At 45.9% G+C, this 12,500-nt stretch overlaps 2 protein-coding genes across 2 annotated transcripts in view; one reads left to right on the top strand and one right to left on the bottom strand.

Moving 5' to 3' along the window:
• The window catches only part of ncf4 (neutrophil cytosolic factor 4), a 13,468-nt gene that overhangs the window by 807 nt on the left and 161 nt on the right, over window positions 1-12,500 (bottom strand). Inside the window, exons 1-9 of the mRNA XM_068599510.1 lie at window positions 11,519-12,500; window positions 10,801-10,885; window positions 10,565-10,724; window positions 9,797-9,867; window positions 9,326-9,453; window positions 8,100-8,148; window positions 5,368-5,466; window positions 2,077-2,228; window positions 1,689-1,754 (exon numbers count right to left, since the gene is read on the bottom strand). The exon at window positions 11,519-12,500 is cut by the window's right edge and continues 161 nt beyond it. Of these exons, the coding sequence (XP_068455611.1) occupies window positions 1,689-1,754; window positions 2,077-2,228; window positions 5,368-5,466; window positions 8,100-8,148; window positions 9,326-9,453; window positions 9,797-9,867; window positions 10,565-10,724; window positions 10,801-10,885; window positions 11,519-11,550 (842 nt within the window). The 5' untranslated portion in view covers window positions 11,551-12,500. The remainder of the gene's footprint in view (window positions 1-1,688; window positions 1,755-2,076; window positions 2,229-5,367; window positions 5,467-8,099; window positions 8,149-9,325; window positions 9,454-9,796; window positions 9,868-10,564; window positions 10,725-10,800; window positions 10,886-11,518) is intronic.
• LOC137802010 (parvalbumin alpha-like) overlaps window positions 5,362-12,500 on the top strand; it is a 9,954-nt gene continuing 2,815 nt past the window's right edge. The window contains exon 1 of the mRNA XM_068599508.1: window positions 5,362-5,626. The gene's annotated coding sequence lies outside the window, so the exon portion shown is untranslated. The remainder of the gene's footprint in view (window positions 5,627-12,500) is intronic.

The raw sequence follows: 12,500 nt of genomic DNA, 5'->3' as shown, positions 1-12,500 counted from the left end.
GTCTAATGGCCCCAATGGGTCCAATGGGTCCAATAGCCCCAATGGCCCCAATAGCCTCAATGGCCCCAATAGGTCCAATAGTCTCAATGGCCCCAATAGCCCCAATGGCCCCAATGGGTCCAATAGCCCCAATGGCCCCAATAGCCCCAATGGGTCCAATGGGTTCAATGAGTCCAATAGCCCCAATGGACCCAATGGGCCCAATGTGTCCAATAGCCCCAAAGGGTCCAATGGCCCAATGGGGCTGGGAGGTTTGAATTGGTTAAGTCATGTCAGCCTAAACCAATGAAACCTTCTGGAACCTTCTTGAGAAAGAATCCCCTGAAAGATGTCCATTAAATCAAAGGAAAGGAGGTGAAAGCTGCTTTGGTCAATAAAGAATTAAATAGTTTGAGCTTCTTCTGAAGAGACCGATCAGATATGATATTAATATCTTTATGAACGTACTTTTATATATTAACTAATTAATTACTGCTCCGTGAGAATAAATACTCTTTCAGGTTTCTTTCACATTAACAGGTTGTTTACTTTTATGTTCAAAAGGCAACAAAAGATATTCAATGAAGCACCTTTCTTCCAAGAAATGACTCCACGTGGCTTCTGTTGATATTTCACATTTAATTAAAACGCTGCTGAGGAAATTATCAGCATGAGAACATGCTGGACCCGAGGAAATGAAAACAACGCGCTACACCTTCTGTATGCTCACTTCTGGTATGAGGGTTTTACATGGAGACTCTGTCTCTCTCTCTCTCTCTCTCTCTCTCTCTCTCTCTCTCTCTCTCTCTCTCTCTCTCTCTCTCTCTCTCCTTCACCCTCTCTCTCTCTTTCTCATTTTAAGTGAGAGAGAGAGAGAGAGAGCTTGTTCTAAGCTCCCGAAAAACATGGGGGTGTCTAATCATCACAGCGCCCGGCGATGGAAATGACCACATAATGAAAGACGGAGGCAGCGTAGCATCAGCGTAGCATCAGCGTAGCATCAGCGTAGCATCAGCGTAGCATCAGCGTAGCATCAGCGTAGCATCAGCGTAGCATCAGCGTAGCATTGGGTTCCCACGAGAACTCATTTGACAAGCCGTCAAAGCCGTCGAGGGCGACCGTGAAGAAGGCGAAAGGGTGGTTCGCGAGTTCAAATCCCTCAGCGACTAGCTTTCATCCCACAGTCTGCTCTGTCATGCTAAAGGTCGCCAGCAGGAGCGCGCCTCGCGGGAATCCGCTCAGCTTTCATTTCAGAGCAAAAACACAAGAAGTTATTAAAGCGCTTCAACAGAAGCTGTTGACCGCTTTACAAACGCTGTGAACAAGGAGCTCAGGTGAGAGATCACACCTGTAGACGCTACACGAGGACGCGCTGGCATGAGCTCGTCCACGTGATCACGATGTTACGCTTTCATGCTAAAATACTAGCATTACTATTTTCTTCACACGGCTTTCATCATACTTTCATGTTGCATCATTACGCTTTCTGCTCGCGAGCTGATTCCCTCTCAGGACTGAGAGGAAACTCACTTCACTTCCACCAACACGCTTCACCCCAACAGATCCTCACGTTCATCACGATCACTGTTTCCTGCTTCGGCGTGAAGGAAATACAAAAACAACATAAAACATGTTTGAAGTGCTCCGTGGAACCCGTTTAGCTTCTGCCGCGTCGCTGCTGAAAGGAAAGAAGCGTGAACAGAGCTCACCTCATGCGGGACAGCAGGTCCTTGAAGGTGGGCTCGATGCTGAGGTCCTCCTGGACGCACACGTCTCTGGTGACATCACAATGACCGAGGTCATGCCGATATATCGTACGGCAAGTCGATAACGTACAAACAGTCCTGGTAATGTTCACTTATCGTACAATGAGTAGAAACGTAAATATTCTCGGGGTCACGTCGACAAGTCAGTGTGGTAAATATTATTGAAATAAAGTCTATATATCGTACAATAAATTGCTAACTTAAAAAAGATGGCGTCATATTCGTATAATGTACGATAATTCGATATCGTACCCTCGACAGCGTTTCTCCTCCTCAGAACAAAACATGTCAAACAAACGTTGACATAAAACAAAACGAAGGCCAAACCGACCTGGTGTGGACCCCGGAGGGCGTGAGCAGGAAGCAGCGCAGACAGCTGTAGGAGGGGCCTCCGGCCTCGCCCTCCGAGTCGCTCTGTGGGAGGGGCTTAATGATCTTCACAAAGGATTGTGGGAAAATACCCGTCTGGTTGTTGACTGTGCCCTGAGGAGGGAGGACAAATACACAAGGGGGAATTATTTTAATCATTTAAAACAAACCTTTAAACTTGTAATATTGTAAGGGGTATTTTTATTATTCTGGCAACATTTTTATTTTTCTACTTTGGCCGCATATTCACGGTACGCGCCATACTCAAAAACTCACAATATTGTGCACGCGTGTCCGGCCTGGGGAAAATAGGCGTATGAAATAGGCGTCATATTTAAACAAACATGTCTCTCTGGCGCCCCCTAGAAGTCGGCCCGGCGACGCCCCTCACCCCTGTGCATCTCCACCTGCGCCACAGAAAAGCCTCTTGGACCCATGAAAACTTGCTGTGCGTCATAACTGGAGCTCTATCATCAAGTCTTTGATATCTCATTGCCTTCAGGAGATAACAACCATTTAACCTCTTAGGGGCGTGTCTTGTATTTGAATACTAATAACTTTAAAACTATTTGGACTAATGACTCAAAATTTGCAGCATATGTGCACATTGCATCCCCTGACATGCAGACAGAATATTGTGCCATTTAAACACTAGGGGGCACCACAGTAATTCGGCAAATTTGAGCCTTTTTGTCATTTTCCGCCATTTTGAATTTAGTGAATTGTTGAGTTTAGGAGATGACGACCAATGACCCTCTTAGGGGCGTGTCTAACATGAACAATAATAATGTGAATCTAAACTATTTAAGACTCGATAATTGAGATGAAATCTTTATAATCCAGCGAGGTCCATGAGGACGTTTCAAACCTTCCATACATTTTAATTTTATTCTGGAATAAACTTTTTGAAGAGTAAAACTTTTTAAGATCTTCAATGAAAACAGATTCCTTCACTCTTCCTCATCACTCTTCCTCATCACTCTTCCTCATCACTCTTCTTCATCACTCTTCCTCATCACTCTCCTTCATCACTCTTCCTCATCACTCTCCTTCATCACTCTAACTCATCACTCTTCTTCATCACTCTTCCTCATCACTCTCCTTCATCACTCTTCCTCATCACTCTCCTTCATCACTCTAACTCATCACTCTTCCACATCACTCTCCTTCATCACTCTTCCTCATCACTCTCCTCATCACTCTCCTCATCACTCTTCCTCATCACTCTTCCTCATCACTCTTCCTCATCACTCTCCTTCATCACTCTTCCTCATCACTCTCCTTCATCACTCTAACTCATCACTCTTCCACATCACTCTCCTTCATCACTCTTCCTCATCACTCTCCTCATCACTCTTCCTCATCACTCTCCTTCATCACTCTTCCTCATCACTCTCCTTCATCACTCTAACTCATCACTCTTCCACATCACTCTCCTTCATCACTCTCCTCATCACTCTCCTCATCACTCTTCCTCATCACTCTTCCTCATCACTCTCCTTCATCACTCTTCCTCATCACTCTTCCTCATCACTCTCCTCATCACTCTTCCTCATCACTCTTCCTCATCACTCTTCCTCATCACTCTCCTCATCACTCTTCCTCATCACTCTTCCTCATCACTCTTCCTCATCACTCTCCTCATCACTCTTCCTCATCACTCTTCCTCATCACTCTTCCTCATCATTCTTCCTCATCATTCTTCCTCATCACTCTTCCTCATCACTCTTCCTCATCACTCTCCTCATCACTCTTCCTCATCACTCTTCCTCATCATTCTTCCTCATCACTCTTCCTCATCACTCTTCCTCATCACTCTTCCTCATCACTCTCCTCATCACTCTTCCTCATCACTCTTCCTCATCATTCTTCCTCATCACTCTTCCTCATCACTCTCCTCATCACTATCCTCATCACTCTTCCTCATCACTCTTCCTCATCACTCTTCCTCATCACTCTTCCTCATCATTCTTCCTCATCACTCTTCCTCATCACTCTTCCTCATCACTCTTCCTCATCACTCTTCCTCATCACTCTCCTCATCACTCTTCCTCATCACTCTCCTCATCACTATCCTCATCACTCTTCCTCATCATTCTTCCTCATCATTCTTCCTCATCACTCTTCCTCATCACTCTTCCTCATCACTCTCCTCATCACTCTTCCTCATCACTCTTCCTCATCACTCTTCCTCATCACTCTTCCTCATCACTCTTCCTCATCATTCTTCCTCATCACTCTTCCTCATCACTCTCCTCATCACTCTTCCTCATCACTCTTCCTCATCACTCTTCCTCATCACTCTTCCTCATCATTCTTCCTCATCACTCTTCCTCATCACTCTTCCTCATCACTCTTCCTCATCACTCTCCTCATCACTCTTCCTCATCACTCTCCTCATCACTATCCTCATCACTCTTCCTCATCACTCTTCCTCATCATTCTTCCTCATCACTCTTCCTCATCACTCTTCCTCATCACTCTTCCTCATCACTCTCCTCATCACTCTTCCTCATCACTCTTCCTCATCATTCTTCCTCATCATTCTTCCTCATCACTCTTCCTCATCACTCTCCTCATCACTCTTCCTCATCACTCTTCCTCATCACTCTTCCTCATCACTCTTCCTCATCACTCTTCCTCATCATTCTTCCTCATCACTCTTCCTCATCACTCTCCTCATCACTCTTCCTCATCACTCTTCCTCATCACTCTTCCTCATCATTCTTCCTCATCACTCTTCCTCATCACTCTTCCTCATCACTCTTCCTCATCACTCTTCCTCATCACTCTTCCTCATCATTCTTCCTCATCATTCTTCCTCATCACTCTTCCTCATCACTCTCCTCATCACTCTTCCTCATCACTCTTCCTCATCACTCTTCCTCATCATTCTTCCTCATCACTCTTCCTCATCACTCTTCCTCATCATTCTTCCTCATCACTCTTCCTCATCACTCTTCCTCATCATTCTTCCTCATCACTCTTCCTCATCATTCTTCCTCATCACTCTTCCTCATCACTCTTCCTCATCACTCCATTGTCCCGATCAGAATGCTTTCTTCTCTCAGTCTATTTTTTCTCTCTTCTTGGCTCACATCTCTTCTCCCCCTCCACCTCCTCTATATCTTTCCCATCTTCTTTTCACTGCCTCCCACTCTCTCTCTCTCTCTCTCTCTCTCTCTCTCTCTCTCTCTCTCTCTCTCTCTCTCTCTCCTTCCCTCCCTCCCTCCCTCCTTCTCTCTCTCCTTACCTCCAGCCAGTCTGTGTTGACTCGTTGCAGCAGGAAGATCACTTCTCCCTTCTTCAGGTTCAACTCGGCCTTGCCATTGCCGCGAAAGTCAAAAATTGCCTGGGACACACACACACACACACACACACACACACACACACAGAATAAATCACACGCACACAAGCAACCACACACACACACACATAAGTTAGTGAGAGGGAAGAGGACCGAGAGAGGAGTGAGACACATCCAGCCTGAAGAGAGAAGAGAGAGCGGACAGGTAACTCACTCTTTTTACTGCTGGAGGTGTGTGTGTGTGTGTGTGTGTGTGTGTGTGTGTGTGTGTGTGTGTGTGTGTGTGTGTGTGTGTGTGTGTTATTGACAGAAGAAAGAAGAGGAGGTGGTTGTATTTCATCGTTCTGGGTAAAGTTTCATTTTGCAACTAATAAGTCCTTTTTTATTTTTATTGAAACGTTTTAAATGTCCTCAACTTAACGTGTGTGTGTGTGTGTGTGTGTGTGTGTGTGTGTGTGTGTGTGTGTATGTATGCTCGACCGTCCTTGTAAGACTTGGTGCGTCTGCAATAAATAGCCGGCTGCCAGAGTTGAATTAGCATTGAAAGAAGAACTCAGTAGAGTCATTACAATGCTTCAAACACACACACACACACACACACACACACACACACACACGCACACGCACACGCACACGCACACGCACACACATACACACACACACACACACACACATACACACACACACACACATGCTGCTTTACAAATTCACAAGTGTGTGTTATTCTGAACTATGAAGGACGACACATTCAGAGAGGAATGAATCCAGATGAGAGTCGGAGGATGAAGAGCCCTAAATAAAAAGAACGAGGAGCGGTTAAAGCAGTGGGAGGGAGGTGAAGAAGAGGAGGAGGAGGAGGAGGAAGAGGAGGAGGAGGAAGAGTTTAAGTTGAACAGAAGGTTCAGGGCTGAGAGATCACTGCAGCTCTCACGTGGATGTTTTTATAGCAGGAGGATCCTCACAGGACAGCGAGTCTTTCTTCTCTCGCGTGACTTCATGTCTCATATTCATGAACTGCTTTATGATTAATTATTCACACCCAGCAGGAACAAGTATGACATGTGTGAGGACCAAACACAGGCTCACTATCTTCTACAATATTTGATTTGGCTGCTAAATATTTACTCTCATGGAGATTTTAAAACACTTCCTGTTTTCAAAACTACTTCTTTGTAAAATCCTCAGCCGTTCATATTTTTATCAGTGAATAAACGTTACGCACGAGGACAAAAAGATCAACATGAAGATGCTCAAACAAGTTTATTCCACCATGAAACTTGAAGTCATGACCTGGTTCTGTGAACAGCAAGTGTGCTGCAACATCAACCACCAGGGGGCAGCACCCTTTAAACAGCGACACACCTGAAGCTAAGCTAAAAAACATCCACCGCTGTTCTCTCTCCTGACCACCAGGGGGCGACTCCTCTGGTTGTATAGAAGTCTGTGCTTCATGTGTTAAAGCTGCATTCTCTCTCCTGACCACCAGGGGGCGACTCCTCTGGTTGTATAGAAGTCTGTGCTTCATGTGTTAAAGCTGCATTCTCTCTCCTGACCACCAGGGGGCGACTCCTCTGGTTGTATAGAAGTCTATGCTTCATGTGTTAAAGCTGCATTCTCTCTCCTGACCACCAGGGGGCGACTCCTCTGGTTGTATAGAAGTCTATGCTTCATGTGTTAAAGCTGTATTCTCTCTCCTGACCACCAGGGGGCGACTCCTCTGGTTGTATAGAAGTCTATGCTTCATGTGTTAAAGCTGCATTCTCTCTCCTGACCACCAGTGGGCGACTCCTCTGGTTGTATAGAAGTCTATGCTTCATGTGTTAGAGCTGCATTCTCTCTCCTGACCACCAGGGGGCGACTCCTCTGGTTGTATAGAAGTCTATGCTTCATGTGTTAAAGCTGCATTCTCTCTCCTGACCACCAGGGGGAGACTCCTCTGGTTGTATAGAAGTCTATGCTTCATGTGTTAAAGCTGCATTCTCTCTCCTGACCACCAGGGGGCGACTCCTCTGGTTGTATAGAAGTCTATGCTTCATGTGTTAAAGCTGCATTCTCTCTCCTGACCACCAGGGGGAGACTCCTCTGGTTGTATAGAAGTCTATGCTTCATGTGTTAAAGGTGCATTCTCTCTCCTGACCACCAGGGGGCGACTCCTCTGGTTGTATAGAAGTCTATGCTTCATGTGTTAAAGGTGCATTCTCTCTCCTGACCACCAGGGGGAGACTCCTTTCTTGAAATATTTTTCGACGCGTAAATAGTTGCACACATCAATGCATCATCTTCACCATTTACTACACACAAACACCCACACCCACACACATTGAGACACACACACCCTTACAAACACACATGGACACACACACACACAAACACACACACACATACACACACACACATAAACTCGATCTGCTGCAGTAGAAAGAGCTAAAATAAATGTTGAGTAGGCCGGCTGCATCGTGAGTAGAAAGCACCAGTGTTTTACTTCTGTGTGGGAGAAAGAGAGAGAGAGAGAGAGAGAGAGAGAGAGAGAGAGAGAGAGAGAGAGAGAGAGAGAGAGAGAGAGCAAACGTGTGTGTTTCTGTGTATGTGGTTGTTTGAGCAAAATGTTGATACTTTACGTTTCCATGAACATTGAAACAGAAACAACAACAACAACAACAACAACAACAACATGTTACCTCGGCCCTGGGCGACGAGAAGAGGTCCATCTTTGGTTTGTCCTTCTTCCTGAAAGACAACAGAAAGGTCAAAGAGAACCCGGAGCGGTTCGGCCTTCAGAAACCTCAGACATAATGATGACGCACTGACATGCTGGCTCTATGTTAGCTTCATGCTAGCTTTATACACTAGCTCTATGCTAGCTTCATGCTAGCTTTATACACAAGCTTTATGCTAGTTTCATACTAGCTTTATACACTAGCTTTATGCTAGCTTTATACACTAGCGTTATGCTAGCTTCATACTAGATCTATGCTAGCTTTATGCTAGCTTTGTGTTCATTGCTCTGCTTCAGGTGGTTTGTCTGTTACTGATTGGCTCTTATGAAGCACCTGTGTGCTCTCGTTGTCATGGTGATCGAGGACTGAGTGAGAGCCAGCATTGGACTGTTCCCGAGTTACAATCCAAAGTTTAGGAAGAGAGACAAGAAGGAGGAGGAGGAGGAGGTGGAGGAGAAAAAGACAACTTGGAACTACAACTTCCTGCTCCGTCCCATGATGCAACGGGGCCCAAATGGAGCGTTTCGTTGTCAAACTGTTAAAATCATTCTAAAGAGCACATAGTTTTCCAGCCTCGGCCGTTGGCTGTAAAACATTCTGCAACGAAACGTTGAAAAGAGGAAACAGTTCCAACAGCAAAGTAAAACAGGAAGTGATGATGGTCTGACTTTCATCACTTCCTGTTGAGAGTCTGCTGCAATCCGACCGCGAGCTGCGAGCCGTTGGGAGAGAGGAAGTAGACCTCAGGGGTCTCTCTGAAGGCTTGCCTTCTTGCCTCCTTGCCTCCTTCCCTTCCCTCCACTACTGAGCTGTCGTCATGATGTCAGAGATTCGAGCACAGACTCGTCTTTTGATTTGTGATAAATATCGAGAACTAGAATAAAGTAGTTTCCTCCTCAAGGTCACTTCATCATCTCCTCAAGGTCACTTCATCATTCTCATAAGGTCACTTCATCATATCCTCAAGGTCACTTCAGAAGACAAACTGCATGAACTAACCTCCACTATAGAGAGTATTTGCACATGTATATATGTATAAATATATGCATAAATATACATCATCATTTTACAGCTCTCACATTGTGTCTTTTTGTCCTCGTGCAGTTTTAAATGTTTAATATTCACATCTGGCCTGCTATTAGCCGCGTAGCATCAGTTAGCATGGCGAGCGTGGGGGAGGAGCTTACACTTTGCGGGTCGGCGGGCGGAGGCGCCTCAAGGCGTGCGGCTGGTGCTGGCTGTCCGGCTCCGTCTGGTAGAAGAACATCCGGAGAGACTCGTCCAGCAGCAGCCATGTTGGCAAGCCCAGCAGCCTCTAGGGGGAGGAGTCAACATAAAGAGGAGGAGTTAAGACAAAGAGGAGGAGTTAAGAGAAAGGGGAGGAGTTACAATAGAGAGGAAGAGAAGAGGAGAAGAAGAGAGAGAGAAAGAGAGCGAGAGAGAGAGAGAGAGAGAGAGAGAGAGAGAGAGAGAGAGAGAGAGAGAACAGAGTGCACGGGTGTGAAGGCGAGCGAGGTCGAGCGAGCACCATGTAGGATGCAGAAAGTAGAAGTGAGCGAGTGGGAGAACGAGGACCTGAAGGAGTTTTTAGCTCCGCCCCCTTCTGCAGAACTAAATGCTCTTCACATCATGTACGTGTTGCGTTCAGGGACCCTCACCTTCACGTACGTGTTGAGTTCAGGGATCCGGCTCTCAGCGATCTCCCGCTTGTTGCCCATGAAGATTTTTCCTGAAAGAGAAACAAACAAATAGTTTTCCAGAAATCTTAATGGCTTCTGAGCTTTTAGTTTAATACTTCTATCCGAAAAATATTGTTGCATTTATCTCAAAAACACACAAAACAAGATCCTGAGACGGAAAGAGAAGAAAAATAGAAGAAAAGAGGAGAAGGAAGTATAGACTTCTATAAACCAGAGGAGTCGCCCCCTGGTGGTCAGTTTGTCTTATTCATATTAATATTCATATTAATATTCATATTGTTGTCGTGCAGCCACATCGTGACCAGAATGATCTCCAGAGGTCAGGAGGGTCAACAACCATCAGAGCTGAGTTTTGAACAAAGGGGCGTTTGATTCGTGACACCTGACCAGCGGTTTCAGTTCCTCCAGCAGCAGCTGCTGCTCTTCCTCTCTGGTTGCACGAAGACGAGCAGACAGACAAGTCCAACATATTCAAACTAATATGAAACTTCAATGCGCAAATGTGTTGCTTGAATTATAGAAATGAGCCCTCGTGTCTGAATCTCTAGTTTCTAGTCTTCTTCTATACAGCACGATGTTCATTTAGTGCGTTATGGTCTGTGAGAGTCAAACAGACCAGGAAGCAGGGTGCGCTTTAGGGGCGGGGCTACCAGGTGATTGACAGGTCCCTCACAGACTTGAATGTGAACTATGTGAAACGCGACCCGGCTGCAGGTATCGGCTCACCTGGAAGAGCCGGCAGGACGCAGGTGTTGGGTCCGGGCCTCTCCGGGTCCTCGGGCGAGTACCGGGCCTCCAGCACCTGGTGCAGGTTGAAGAACTCTCGGTACCGCCTGTAGATCAGGTACTTGCTGCCCCCTTTGGTCTTCACCTCCAGCACGAACACCTGGGGGGACACAGAGGCGTCAGCGGGCGCTCGGTCCTCCGGGACGCCGTGCGCGCTGGCTTCCTTACGGACGCACAAAGTAGTCGATGAAGCCTTTGTTCTCCTCGATGTCGGCGACGGCGGCACTGACGGGGATGTTGTGAGGCAGCTGGTCGAAGTCACTGAGGACACACAAGGTCACACGAGGTCACACGAGGTCACACAAGGTCACACAAGGTCACGGCTCACAGGCTAGCTAATCCATGCATCTATTAATCTAAATACAAGAACAATGCAGTGTTGCTAACGCTACTAGCTCTCCTCCTGTTGGTTCTCCGTTAGCCGTGCTGCTAACACTACTAGCTCTCCTCCTGCTGGTCTAAACACTGATTGGTTGTTTACAAAGTCACATGATCAGAGATCAGAAAACCATTAATATTCTTCATCTTCATCAAGTGTTTTGAATGCTGAACAGAATCAAAGAGAAGCTCTTTCAACACACTTTACATGTTACATGTATTTTTGCTAAAAGAGCAAAACAATAAAACAAAACAACACATTTATTAAACATTTATCCGAGTAATAAATACATAAAACAAACAGAAAAACTTCTGCAAAGTCAAAGTCAGCCTGAAGTTTCATAACTTAGAATCTGCGAAGAGGAAGAGAAGTGACGCTCATAACTGGTCAATAAATACGTCTGTTCCTGGATATGTTATGGCCAGTAATGAACCCCATAAGCACACAAACACACACACACAAACACACACACAAACACACAAACACACAACGTCGGTGGAGTGAAACAAACTCACCTTTCCTCTCGGAGCTGCTGCGGCAGCGACATGATGAAGCTTCTGATCCGACTCACCGTCTGCAGCCTGACACACACACACACACACACACACACACACACACACACACACACACACACACACACACACACTTATGCAACAGGAAGCCGGAGTTCCCCTAAATCAGACCAAGGTTACAGAGGGGGCGTGGTCTTCTGGGTCTTCAGGGTTTTCGTGGTCTTTGGTGGTCTTTGGTGGTCTTCATCGTCTTCAGTGTCTTGGTGGTCTTCATCGTCTTCAGTGTCTTGGTGGTCTTTGGTTGTCTTTGTGGTCTTTGGTGTCTTTGTGGTCTTCATGATCTTCAGGGTCTTGGTGGTCTTCATGATCTTTAGGGTCTTGCTGGTCTTTGTTAGATATAAAAACTGAAAAACTTCATCACCAATGTCACACGGTTTGTGGTCTGCATTTAAAGGGCCAGCATGTGAGCGCTAGCGGCCTCTAGTGGTCGGTGGCAGATTGCAGCGTTTTGTTCCATCAGGTCTGAGCGGGACCAGAACATCCAGACCACCTCTTTGTGGTTTTATGTTTCTTTTAGCTCCTTTTAAAGACGTGATGGTGCGTTCAGGTGTAATCTAGTAAAATGTAGTGATAAACTACAATAAATCCAGATGTGTTCAGATGAATATAACATCGTTGTGTGTGTGTGTGTGCGTGTGTGTGTGTGTTTAATCAAAGCTGTTCATTTTGTATCGAGGCTGTAACTTTACAGTCTAGTCACGTGTTGTTGTACAGTGTTGAGATGATGAAGCTCTGCTCTCCCACCGTCACTAAACATAGCACCAGCGTGACCAACTGGAAACTACGAGCTGGAGTTTGGTTACTTAACAGTTTGGCTGCGTAACAAGTCGAAACCCACACACACACACACACACACACACACACACACACACACTTTAGCCGTAATATTAACACTAAACACACCAGCGTGGGGCTTCTTCCTCAC

Source organism: Clinocottus analis, unplaced genomic scaffold (genome assembly GCF_023055335.1).
Source record: "Clinocottus analis isolate CAN_PGR_092001 unplaced genomic scaffold, fCliAna1.0.p SCAF_48, whole genome shotgun sequence".
In the NCBI taxonomy this organism is placed as follows: Eukaryota; Metazoa; Chordata; class Actinopteri; order Perciformes; family Cottidae; genus Clinocottus; species Clinocottus analis.
The sequence above is the reverse complement of the archived record's forward strand: the minus strand, read 5'-3'. Positions and strand labels throughout refer to the sequence as shown.